Raw genomic sequence first — 13620 nt, 5'->3', positions numbered from 1 at the left:
CTGTTGAAGGGGAGTCTTGTCGACAGGAAACTGATGCTTGCTGTTGGTTCCTCTCCTGTTTGTACCTCTCCTCACATGTCTAGAGCCACAGGTAGCATAGTGACTTATTTATGTGTCAGTCCTGTCAAGCAATGGACACAAAGAATGTTATTTGTGTTTGTTATTTTAATGTACTGTAATATTGAACACTACATTCATGAATTAGAGGACCATTTTCTTCAAGGTTTTGGTGAATTGAGTGAATATTTTTTTTTGGGGGGGTCAAAACCTTGATGTAAGGATCAATATTTTGGTGTAACTTATTTGACAAATTGCTGGGGGTTTGTCTTAATTGTGTGAGGAGAAAGGTATATTTAAAGAAAGTGTGTTTTATACCCACTTTATTAGTGTGTGTGTGTGTGTATGTTGGTTATACTAGATGCCTTGTAGCAGTATTATGCAGTATGATTACATTTGAGTGTATAATGTTAATCTTAGACACTTTTATCATAATTGTATGCACCTCTATACTTCTGTGCCATACACCTCACTCCATTATATACTAACTTGTGTGTTTGTTCCATTTGATGCTAATAAAATCACTGAAAGTTAAAAGTTTCCTTTTCATCATTTCTTATCATCATTATTCTATTGTTTGTCTTTATGGCAAAAAAAACTAAACATGGCCGGAAATCTTCTCTAAAAACCATGAAATGAAACTGAATTGGAAGTGAAACCCCTTGCTTCAATGCCTCCAGCAGAAGATGGAACAGTTTTTTTGCACATCATGAGCAGCCTAGAATAGGCTGAGGTGTTGCCACAACACCCACATCTCCACGTCCAGTCTGTGTGTGGGCCAGGCCATGCGTCTCCCAGCATCAGACTGGAGGAAGCAATAGAACAGTTGCATAGCTCATGCAACAGGGATGGGATGTTTCTATTCACTTACAGAGAAACTTGCATAACAGCTGCTGATCTCTTTGAAGGGTGTGTATGTAGAATTTGTAGTTGTTTTTTTTAATGTTCCGTTGTCTCTTAACCCTTGTGCTGCCTTCGGGTCACATGACCCAAAGGTTCATAACGAACCATCGTTGTATTTACCCAATTTTACCCAATACAAAAACAAATAAAAATAATTTTCTTTTAACCTTTGCAATGTGGGGGGTCTGAGACAGCCTAGCTGTTAAAAGAAAATGCTTCACTTTGTTTTTGTATGCGGTAAAGTTGTCGCAATACGACGGTGGGTCACAATGACTGTTGGGTCAGAATGACCCGAAGATAACACAAGGGTTAAAACTCAGAATCTAATCTGATGCAGGTCCCTGTACCAGTTAAATTCCAATCAGCCCAACTCAAACACTGGTCTCCCTGGTTTCTGGGCATATGAATGGACGGGTGCCTTCACAAATCAACCATATTCAACATATTTATCTGGAGACAGGATTAGACATCAGTGTTACCGGTCATCAACCAGATTGCACTTCTGTGAACCCTCTAATCCAAGGCAATGACTGCATTTATGAGAAAGGGCCTTAGACATGAGGATTTCAAATCAATTTAATATCAAATCTGTGTTCATTTCACTCGCTTCCATGTGCATGTCTGAGCAAATGTTGTGTCCTGAGGCCACAGGGATTTGAAATACATTTAAAGCTGCAATAGGTAACAGTATAATAGGAATTCAAACATGCTAATGCCTGGAACAGGATAGCTGGAACATAATTGTCTGGAAGTAGCAAGAAACTGATATTCAAATTGACATTGATATTCAGATGGCACAGAGCTGTCTGTGTTTCTAAACGACTCTCCGAAAGCCACATTATCTTACACAACATGTTTAGAGGGAGGAAATGTAATTGTTACTGAAAACAAATCATACCTATTGTAGCGTTAATCTAATTTCTAATCTGTGTCCCTTTGACTCAAGTTTATGATGAATTGAAACCTGACGTGTGCGCGGGTTGCTGAGTGATTTCAGTTTGACATAATACTATAGATCAGTGGTCTTATGCCTACAACAATGGATGCATTTTTATTGTGATCTAATTTTAGCAACAGACTGGTTACATGACTAGGAATTCTTCTGACACTGAGAAGGACTGATCCCTGCAGTTGTACACTTAATGATGTTAAACCTCAACATGGCCCATTATAGTAATCTTCTCACCACTGAAACGGATCAAGGCTATAGAGTATTGTAATGCAAACACATATTTACGAACACAACACGTGCGTGGTGGCGAACTTTTGAAATAGAAAAATTATCCGGCCGATCTAGTCTTTGTCTAAAAAAAAGAAAAAAAAATGCGTGCCTTACATGTGGCTCATGGAAGGCGCGCGCCTGGAAAAGAGCGCCTGCCACTGCGTTTCCCTGTTACTACCTCAAAACGCTCTCTCGACCCTCTATAACCGATCTGCACCCGTTAGAAGAAACCGTTTATCCAATTTACGCGTTTTCAATAAACAAGTCATTTTAATATTTCGTCAGTCAGTGTTAAAAAGATGATTCACTTTATAGTTTTCGTATACTGTAAAAGTAGAGGCGAGCGCAAAGACGCACGTAGCCTACTTGGATAGATGGTTTGATCGTTGTTGTGCGTTTGCTTGAGAGGATTGCTGACTGACCAAGAAGGTAAGTACCAGGAGTAGCTTCTCTCTATCCACACTTTGTATCCAATGTAAAGGTATCCAGACTTCTCTGTTAATGAATGAATAATTTAGGCTTCTGCTTTCTGACAGATAACATAGCATTACAGTTACCTAATTTAATTGATCATTTTTTCACATCTGAATTTACCTAATTACATTGTTTTGTAACTGTCTCTAAAAAGATCATCACTGATCATTGCTGATCATTACCGATTACTTTATCACGGTTACACTTAACATTTTGGAGTCTGATGGTCACGACTCATAAAGATAATGCAAGTAGGCTATACCTTAATAAAATAACTTCCTGCGTGATGTAGATTATAAATCTATCCTCGTCTCAGAGCCACACGTGGTATGCAGCAACTCTTTTAAGTTCTGATGCCCATAGGCTACTTGTTTTTAACAGCAAAATGTATTTTTCCTTTATTAGATCTTATAAGTCACACGATCCGATGTAAGTGACGGTTCGAGTTTGTTTTGCATAGTTAGCTTGGTTGAAACGGGGTTTTTGTTTCCATCCTAATCTTAGTCGACTCGTCAGGGCATTGATGTAGGACAGACCTGTAGTCTTTCACCAGCTTTACACACAGAGTAATAGCCAAAAGCAACATGGCCACTGTTGTGGTGCCTAGTCAGTATTTTGATTGACAACACTGTGATAGGGTCCCTCCAAAGGATGTGAGGGTGCTTATCACTTCCCAAGGCATGTGCCCCACAAACCCTCCCTTACTCCCAATGCTGACTCATGTACTGTCATTACCGCCTCACATACGCTGGCACATAGCCTACAGTTAGACGCATGTACAAATACACACAGACAGATAAGCAACTCCTGCACTACCTTTATCATAACACATGACCTACCCTTGCATGAAAGCAGGACACAGAAACAGACCCTGCCTCTGTCAGGGGTTAGGCAAGGACAGGGGAAGTAGACTAGTTAGCCCGGTAGAAAAAAGAACCAAACTTTCTCTCCTGTGTTAGCCATCTATCTCGTCTTGCCATTAGGTTGGGCTCTGGTGTGACTAGCCTGTCTGAGCTGGAATTCCAAACAGTTTCAAAGCACTGAGGTCAACTGTTGTCTATAGACTTTCATGGAATTGGGGTAATGCCAGAGACATGGGGCTTTCTATGAAATCTCTCTCCCTCCATTTCTCTTTATGCTGACTTGTGCCCGGCTTACGAAGCCTTCTGTCTACAATCGCAGGAACAGACACATTTATGATGAGTTTCCGTTCGGGAAAGTCAGGTCTCAGCTCTCAACATTACTACACCGTAAATACATCAGCAGCGTTGGTGTCAGAATGAATAAAGAGATATTTACATTTAGTCATTTAGCAGACGCTCTTATCCAGAGCGACTTACAGTAAGTACAGGGACTTTCCCCCGAGGCAAGTAGGGTGAAGTGCCTTGCCCAAGGATATGTGTTGATGATGAGACAGTGGAGTAAGAGAAGTAAGTATGTGGTATTACTGGTTTATGACACACGGGCAGTTCCTGAGAAGAAACTAGGTCATGTTTGCATGTCCAGATACAACTAGGATCTGAATGACGCTAGGTTCACTGTCCTTGGCCAGCCCCCTATTCAATGTCCTTATCTCACACTATTGGTCCCTTACGGGTTGTGTGTGGGCCAATTGGCTCCTGCGTGTGCTACACGAAACCTCACACACGGCTGCTGTCCGATCTGATAACATCACGCTCGGTGTCCCTCAGTCCTGACTAACTTCAAAGTACTCCTCTATTACGTACACACACGTACACACACAACCTGTACTGATTGATGTCTTTACCAAGGTGTAGGGTCTTTTTCTCTCTCTCAAACACACGGACACATGTTCAAAATGTTCTCTCTTCCACTCCGTACCTCCCAGTCCCCCGGGCCCAACCAACCCAATAAACGGAATATACTAGGCCACTTTTCAAACTCTCTTTGTTAAAGGTAACCGGAGGGAAACATGCCAACAATCTCAACAATATATCGTGAGCTGTTTTTAGAATAGGAGTCCCTGACATCTCAATGGATTGGTGAAAACCACACCTTGAACAGAACAAACACAAGTCAAAAAGGTCCGTTCCAAGAATAACAGCGTGGATGTAAAACTAGCAATAATTCAATGGAACTATCTTGCACGTAATTGTCAGTAATTAGGGAGGAAAATGTCTGAGCATGATCTATGTGGGAGGGAGGGGCTTTAGAGAAAACGTAAAATATAGCTGAATTGTTGACCTCTTTTCTGTGAGAAATTGACCTCTTCATTCTAGCAAGATATACTGTCTTCCTGACCTGCTCTGTGCACAGTGAGTGTGTGTGAGGAGTGTGCGAAAGGTTTGTCAGTGACTGACCTGCAGCCTTCTCAAATTCAAATATAAATGTTGCTTTATCGGCATGAATGTAACAATAACAACGTGTCTTTCTCTCTCTTCCTAGGGTTGCAAGTGACAAGGGGGATGCATCACTCCTCCAGCCTCCTCAGGCACTAGCCTGATCTGAACCAGCCGAACTAGGAGACCAAGAGAGAGAGAAAGAGAGAGAGAGAACGAGATAGATAGATAGAGAGACAAGGGGTGATTAACACACAAATCACTACGCAACCTGGTGTTTGTGGCTGTTGGCACCACTTCATGAACACTGCTGACATCAACAGGAAGTAGATGGTGAGGCGACAGAACGATAGGCAAATGGAAAACCAGATAGCGATCCACAGACAGAGACAGGGAGAGAGACCGAGAGGACGAGAAGCGAGTATGTGAGCGCGTAGCCGGATGAAGTTTCGCACGGGCGAGTGGAGCAATGCTTGCGGAGAGTGAAAGTCTCCTACCCATCTCCTGCCGGTCTCACCCCGCGGCTGCCTCTCCCCGCGCCCTGCTATGTTGCCGGCCGAGTCTCTGGTGTACATGGGCCTGGAGATGATCATCGCCGTCCTCGCCGTGGTCGGCAACGTGCTGGTCTGCTGGGCCGTCTGCCTCAACAGCACGCTGCAGAGCATCACCAACTTCTTCGTGGTGTCGCTGGCGGTGGCGGACATCGCCGTGGGCCTCCTCGCCATCCCCTTCGCCATAGCCATCAGCACGGGCTTCTGCGCCAACTTCCACGGGTGCCTGTTCATCGCCTGCTTTGTGCTGGTGCTCACCCAGAGCTCCATCTTCAGCCTGCTGGCCATCGCCGTCGACCGCTACATCGCCATCAAGAGCCCGCTCAGGTGAGGCCTTTCTGGGGGGGAGGGGGGGGGGCAGAAAGGGGTCTGGCTGGGTGGGGGTGAGGGTGGGGGGGACACACACCGTAGAAGTGTGGCTTCAGTGGTCCATGGTCATCAGCTGACGTCTGAAGTTGGGGGAAAGTGAGAGGTGGAGACGGACGCGGAGATTTCACAGAGGTTTCACAGAGGTTTCACAGAGGTTTCATTGAAAGCAATGAGATGGAGAGACAGACAGGGAGCGAAAGAGAGGGAAAAAATACACAGAGAGGAGCCGTGTGTTTTTAGCCTCCACAGCTAGACATAAACGTGGAGGTTCCATGTCATTTGGGACGTACGCCCTGGAGGACTGCTCTGCTTCTTGGCTAACTAATGTGCCAAGCATAATGCATTTGTGTATCGAGAAACACATTGATTTACAGACAAACGTTTATCCAATTACAGCAACCCCCACCCCACGACACACACCACCACCAATGTCAGCCTAGACAGAGATAAATGTCACTACAAGCTTGAGTGGGTTAGTGTTGCTGTGCTGGTTGAAGGATTACATCTGCTGAAGGCTTTGATCATTATCATCTCGCAAAATCAACACCAAGTGGAGAGGGGGGGAGAGAAGATGAGGGGGGGGAAAGAGGTAAAGAGAGGACAGGACAGGAGAGGAGAGGAGAGGGGGGAGAGAAGAGGAAGGGGTAGAGGGGAAGGGAGGGGAAGGAGGGAAAGAGAGGAGAAGACAGGATAGGAGAGGATACCTTAAGTGGCCTCTTATCGGGTGCATTATGAGATGGACACACTCACGTAAGTAGGGATCGGCAGCATGCCATGTCAGCACACAAACACCCAGAAAGCATTTTCATATCCACACAAGATTTTATAGTGTTGAATCTCCCCAAGGTATACCATCACAAAAGGTTGCATTTCCCTAGCTCTGACTTCCTGTTGAAAGAACTTGTTTCAAAGGGAAGTTACGACCGATAAGAAGATGTGTAATGTAGATTTATATGAGTCCATAACTATCAAACAGATGTGGGGTTTTTTATTTCTTTTTTTACCCGTTATTTAATGACACAGGTTATGTGTATTCTATTTGTTGCAGTTGGTTCCTTTATTTCCTGTCATATATTACCACAAGAAGACCTGCCTGTAATGTTGACACAGAACTGGAACAAAACAGAAACACACTATAAATAGAGTTACATACTGTACTACCACATCACACACCTGTTGGTTGGGAACAGTTGTTGGTGTGGTCTGATAACCTGCAAAGCTTTATTCATAGTATTTGTTTACGGTATGAGAATCAGCTGACCTTCAGATCTCCAGATAGGTCCAGTTCTAGGGTCAGAGGTGGGATGACGGGATGGCAGTGAACAGCTACATAAACAGCTTGATCTTATCCACTCAACACTTGTTACGTTGACCGTTAATAGGGTAAATTGCCCCCAATAAATGGCTCGAAAGTCTGTTTATTTGCGAGCCGTGGTTCGTGCAGTACTCAGTTCTGCATGGGGGCAATGTGACTTCTGGGCAACTAATGAGGAGATAGGGAGTCAGGTGGCTGAGCGGTGAGGGAAGCGGGCTAGTAATCAGAAGGTTGCCTGTTCGATTCCCGGCCGTGCCAAATGATGTTGTTTCCTTGGGCAAGGCACTTCACCCTACTACCCTCGGGGGGTATGTCCCTGTACTTACTGTAAGTCGCTCTGGATAAGAGCGTCTGCTAAATGACTAAATGTAAATGTAACTGTCAGTTTGCAGTAACCATTTTAACAATGTGCTTTGCCAGACCCAGTCTGTGTTTACGCTGTCGATGCAGAGTCACAAATGCTGTGTCCCTGTCTCTGCAGGGGGGCATCGTCACCCTGGCGGAAAAGCTGTAGCAGGTGACGATTGCATAAGGTCCAACAGTGTGTGTGTTACGGGTTTGTTATAAGTAAATGAGCTTTGGTTGGTGCCTGAGCTTTGGTGCCAATAACCGATAATCCAAGGGGTTTAATAATCTTGCCGCCCCTTGGTCCACACACACACACACACACACACAAAAACACACACACGTTTGTATTGCTATTCTTGTATGAATCATAATTTCGTCTCATTTCAGTTTTTTCTTAACCTAACCTTAACCCAAAAACCTATCCTGAACTCCTAACCCCAACCCATATAGTTATTCTAACCATGAAAACCCCCTTAAACCTCCTTAAAAAAGTACTTGAACTTGTGAGGACCTAGAAAATGTCCCCACAGGTCATTTAAAAAATTCGTTTATTATTCCTGAGGGGACTTCTGGTCCCCACAAGAATTAAACAGATTCAGACACACACACAGACACACACACACACACACACACACATGCACACACCTAACAAAAGTGGAAAGGTTATGTGTTTGTGTACTCTCCCATAGACAGATACTATGACATAGTAAGAGAGTAAGAATAAGAATAAACCATTTGTAATCATTCAGAACAGATTGTCACAGACGTGTTTTGAAATTACAAGGCTGAAAGTGGAGCCCATTGTTTTTAGTTCCACCGTAGTTCTCACCACTGTTTCTGATTAACCCGCCAAAAAAAGAAGCCTTAGCCAGACTCAGGCCACATCATAGATAAGAGTGAGCCATAGTAACTCTCCCCACATCACAATACAGGTTGGGAAATGCTAATCTTAAATCCACATACAGACCAAGAGCTGATTTCCGCTGTTCCATCTGTTATTGCGATGTGCAGGTCTGTTCCACAATAGAGTCATTTCCCCAGCTGTTGCTGCTAAATGCATAGACCAGCTACATACAATTTTCTTTCCAGTCTGATGGTTGTCCAGAAATTCATTGAACTCACTGGTATGGTAAAGCAAAAGTCACAAGTTCAGACCAATAGACGGAAACCGCCTTTGTTAGACAAGAAGGGGTGTGTGTTGAATTTAACGTGTTGGGTTGAATGAAGGAATCTTCTCATCCAAATGTCGGAACGTTTAATCACGTTAAACAAGTTTTTTTCTCAGTCAAAGGTGATGGACATTTTGCTGTTTAATTTATTATCCAGTATCATCCTGTTTATGTATTACATTATTTATCAAATGCCATCATTGTGTTTTGAAATGCTGGTGTATTTATGTAGGCTTACCTTCTACATGGTCATTAACAAACCATCTTTGACTGTGTGTGTGATTTGAGGTTTGGTCATTGAGCCCCTCATGTAAACCCATTGGCTTCAACTGACGGTAGATTGACTGGTCGAAGATGTTTTACATCCATGTTTGTTTGTTCTCGGGGGGAATGTCCCTGTACTTACTGTAAGTCGCTCTGGATAAGAGTGTCGGCTAAATGACTAAATGTAATGTAAATGTAAATGTTCTCTGTCTTCCAGGTACAACAGCTTGGTGACGGGCAAGAGGGCGAAGGGTATCATCGCCGTGTGTTGGATCCTCTCCGCAGGCATCGGCCTCACGCCCATGATGGGCTGGAACATGGGCCTGAACGCCACCAACAGCAGCGGGCCGTGCCCGGAGAGCCTGACGGAGTGCCTGTTTGAGGGCGTGGTCACCTTGCAGTACATGGTCTACTTTAACTTCTTCGGCTGTGTGGTGGTGCCCCTCGTGGCCATGCTGGGCATCTACGCCAGCATCTTCATGGCCGCTCGACGCCAGCTCAGGCTCATGGAGCTCAAGGTGGTGCACGGCCACGCGCACGGGGGGGGCACGGCGCCGGCCGGCTCATCGGCATCCCGGTCCACCCTGCAGAAGGAGGTGCACGCCGCCAAGTCCCTGGCCATCATCGTGGGGCTGTTCGCCTTCTGCTGGCTGCCTGTCCACCTCGTCAACTGCTTCAACTTGCTGTGCCAGGAGTGTGGACGGCTGCACATATGGCTGATGAACATTGCCATCCTCCTCTCCCATGCCAACTCGGTGGTCAACCCCTTCATCTACGCCTACCGCATACGCGAGTTCCGGCTGACCTTCCGGAGGATTCTACAACAGCATGTGTTGAGGCAGAGGGATGGGCACGGCTGGGCGGACGGCAGGGGCGTTGGGGGCAGCAGCACCATGCAGACGTCCAGCCATCTTAGCATGGTGGATGGCTCCAGCATGACGGTGGTGAACAGCTATGCTCTGGACCCCCCCAGCACTAACCACACTCCCAAACACAGCCCCTCTACGACCCAGGAGGCCCACAGGGTTGGGAGAGACGTCTCCTCCATCCCCTGTCCTTGGACACCGCCGCCCCACTCAGACCCTGCACCAATCAGTGTCATCAGCAATGGACACCATAAATTGGAGAACTCCATATCGGAAATAGGCCCGACTGGCATTTTGGGACATGTAGTCCAAGGTGGGACTGAGGCTGCATACTGTGGGGGAACTACAACTCTACTGATGGAGGTGAAGGATGGGGGACACATTCTCTTTGTTAATCCAAGACCCTTGTCCCCCACACAGACCAGCCCAACACGCTCCGTTGAGCTGACTGAAGTGGCATGACAGCTGTTTGTATTTTCTACATTATGATCTCAAGGTTATTAGATCACATGACCTGACAGGAATCCTCATGTGGACGAGTCACATGTCATGAATTAAGAGATGGAGAAGAAGAGAGTTACCAAAGATAATGTGTCAATAGCTTTTTAATCTGAAGAGGGGGAAGAAACTGGTGTCTGGAAAACAGGGGCGGCGCCAGACAATTTTTAATACAGGTGCTGAGGGGGTGCTAGATCATTGACAGGGGGAGCTGCGCAATTATATATATATTATATATAAATACTATTAATACATGAGCCAAACTTGGCCACTCGTGATGCTAATTTGAATGGAACTACAGTTGTGCTACCTGTCGCCTCTGCATCTGCGGCACACGCATCAGCGGACTGCTCTGTGTCAGACAATTAACATCCGATTCTCCGATCGGATTTTCCAGAAATTATTTTTGGGGGTGCTATCGGGGCGCTTTTGTCTTTCTTGGGGGAGCTGAAGCACCTGCTAGCCCCTCCCTAGCGCCGCCCATTCTGGAAAAGCTGCGATAAACTGTTACAGGAATTTGACCTGTTTCTGCATGAACTAGAACTTTTCTGATTTCTCTTGATGGATTGTACTAGATTCCAGTTGACACCTTGTTTAGGTTGTTGACATGGAAACATGTTTTTACACAATTTATCTTTCCACAAAAAATGATGTTCTGTACTAATTTCACATTGCCATCTTGTACCACTGTATGTTGTATAAGACCATGACCAAATACATGACTGTACTGTATGATTCCACACATTTCGGCATGAGTTTAAATAATATTTTTTTGCACCCAAAACAGCTCTAGTCATGGTGCAGAGAGAGCTTCTCAAATACTTTGTTAGCTTGTAAGAAACAAGTAGACAGTTAAACAACAGTTATTATTCCAGTAAAAGAACATGATCATGGTCAGTGAATGTCTGTCTTCTCCTTGGTGGTAAACCATGTAACCATATTTAAGCCATGAAAATCATTGGTCCTACTAAGTGAATGCAACTGCATTGTGAATGTGACCAAAGCTCACAGTTGCAATACACATTTTTAAGTCATTGTCAGATGTATCAGATCAACCAGTCAAGTATATTGTCAAATTATGGTGTATGTACTGTACTGTTACTATGATTAAATGTCTTTGAAAAAACTATCTTGGATTGTTGATTGATGGCCATTGTCAATGGTTAATTGATTATTGATCACACCTATTAGTGTGTGTACTGTCACTGACAGAAAAAGACATTGACTGAATATTTTGTTCAACACTCCTTCAAGGCCTTATCCTAACTTCCTGATAAGACAGATGTGAAGCATGTTTCAATTGAATTTGGGATTGTTATGGGCTGTAAAGGAGGATTTGATTGAACAGTGAAGCACAGCTGTAGTAAAAAACAATCACATTACTCTGAGGGGCACGATCAATTTTTGTCAAATAACCCCAGGCAACTTCTCAATGCTAGTTTAGGAGTCTGACTGTAGCTCCAGATCCCAGAGGATTGCCCGTTTGTTTAGATGGCAGCTTGATAGGCTGCAAACTACCTAGCTTCAAACATCATCTGATTCAACTCACAATCTCAAAAGGCAGCTTCACTGTAAGGCTTTCCAACTGCCCCAAACAAAGAAATACAGAAGTGTTCTATATCGCTTGGTCTATTCATAGAGCGGTGAGTGTGCATTTGTTCCCCTTCAAGGGGTAAACACACACACGCAGGCACACACACTGACCAACTGGTGTGACTGTTTACGGACTAGCTGCTGACGCCAGTGACTGGGCCTAATGCTATGGAAATCAAATGAAGGTGCATTTGATGATGTCTTTTATTATGCCATTACACTTTCCCTTTCCTCATTAGAAAGCGCCTTCACTGTGGGAAAGGCCTGCACTAAGTAGAGTTTGCTTCCCAGGAGCAATCTCTTGATGGAGGGAAGGGGGGCCAGCTTAAGTGCTCAAAGCATTGATTACGCGGTTGTGTATTTGTGTGTATGTGCACACCTGTGCATGTGTGTGTGTGTGCGTGTGTGTGTGTTTACATTTAGTCATTTAGCAGACGCTCTTATCCAGAGCGACTTACAGTAAGTACAGGGACATTCCCCCCGAGGCAAGTAGGGTGAAGTGCCTTGCCCAAGGACACAACGTCATTTGGCACGGCCGGGAATCGAACTGGCAACCTTCTGATTACTAGCCTGATTCCCTAACCGCTCAGCCATCTGACCACCTGTTTGTGTTGGCGTGTGTGTGTGTCGGAGGGTTTCAGTACAGTAACATTATGGTAATATACTGACCAATTTATCAAAGAAGCCAATTTGTAAACAATGTATGCAAATGCAGAGCAGACTCCAGGAGACTCCTCATGACGTTATGTTTTGCGTTACTAAAAATAATCAATGCAGTATGATGGGAAATATGAAAATTAGGCTTACTATATCTACGGTAATTTAGACAGTCCTTAAACCTCTCACCAAATGTTGTGGTAGATTTATGTCTCGAAAATTGCATAATGAGATGTCGGGGAGGCACAATGACTGATAGTAAATGACAGAACCTCTGGTGACTCAGTGTCCTGCAAGAAAACAATGCCTTTTTATGTTGGTTGCTTTTACAGGCAGTAATATAGTCATAAACCCAGTGCCTGAGTGAGCAGTGGAACTGGTCTGCTACATTGTGTGAGTGCCATCTTATTGCAGATAGTAAACTAGTTCTTAAATACCCAATCACCTAATTTTTTACATTTATTCATTTAGCAGACGCTTTAATCCAAAGCGACTTCCATGCATTGGTCAATGATCATAAACAACGAGATAGCCCCAAAAACATTGCTGGTAGCCAAAACATGAAGCATACATTGTGAAAAGCAAATAAGTGCCAATAGGAAGAAACATAAGAGCATGTAGTTAAACAAATTACAAATTAAACAACATGAACCTCAAAAGTGTAAGAATGTACCTGTAGGAAAGCAAGCAACAATAATATAATTGACAGCGAGTAGCAAGTAGTTAAATCAGTTAAAACTAACCAACAAGTGCAACAAGTCCCTCAATGAGTGTCATTGTGTTCCTGGAGGAAATAAACTAACATCGGATCCAACAAATCTTTCTTAAGTACCGTTGTACTCCCGGAAAAAGTGTGTCTTTAGCCTTTTCTTGAAGGTGGGGAGACAGTCAGTGTCTCTGATGGAGGTGGGGAGATGATTCCATCATTGGGGGGCCAGATAGGCGAAGAGCTTGGGTTGGGAGCTCTTGAGAGGTGGGACCACCAGACAGTTGTCAGAAGAAGACCGATGGTGGCGGGTGGGGGTGTAAGGCTG

The 13620-nt window shown here is 44.4% G+C and overlaps 1 protein-coding gene across 1 annotated transcript; it reads left to right on the top strand.

Moving 5' to 3' along the window:
- Positions 1 to 2368: 2368 nt before the first annotated feature.
- Positions 2369 to 11432, top strand: adora2ab (adenosine A2a receptor b). The gene is made up of 3 exons (XM_062478693.1): positions 2369 to 2611; positions 5063 to 5834; positions 9190 to 11432. The coding sequence occupies exons 2-3, from the start codon at positions 5503 to 5505 to the stop codon at positions 10298 to 10300; spliced, it is 1443 nt and encodes a 480-aa protein (XP_062334677.1). The 5' UTR covers positions 2369 to 2611; positions 5063 to 5502; the 3' UTR covers positions 10301 to 11432.
- The last annotated feature ends 2188 nt before the right edge of the window (positions 11433 to 13620 follow it).

The sequence above is a fragment of the Osmerus eperlanus genome, chromosome 14, assembly GCF_963692335.1.
Source record: "Osmerus eperlanus chromosome 14, fOsmEpe2.1, whole genome shotgun sequence".
NCBI classification, from domain to species: Eukaryota; Metazoa; Chordata; class Actinopteri; order Osmeriformes; family Osmeridae; genus Osmerus; species Osmerus eperlanus.
The sequence above is the reverse complement of the archived record's forward strand: the minus strand, read 5'-3'. Positions and strand labels throughout refer to the sequence as shown.

What these genes read in the sequence shown, in the direction of transcription:
- adora2ab (XM_062478693.1), top strand. Translation starts at nt 5,503, where the DNA reads ATGTTGCCGGCCGAGTCTCTGGTGTACATGGGCCTGGAGATGATCATC. An exon ending in GCCATCAAGAGCCCGCTCAG is followed by an intron (nt 5,835 to 9,189) that starts GTGAGGCCTTTC and finishes TCTGTCTTCCAG; the next exon opens with GTACAACAGCTTGGTGACGG.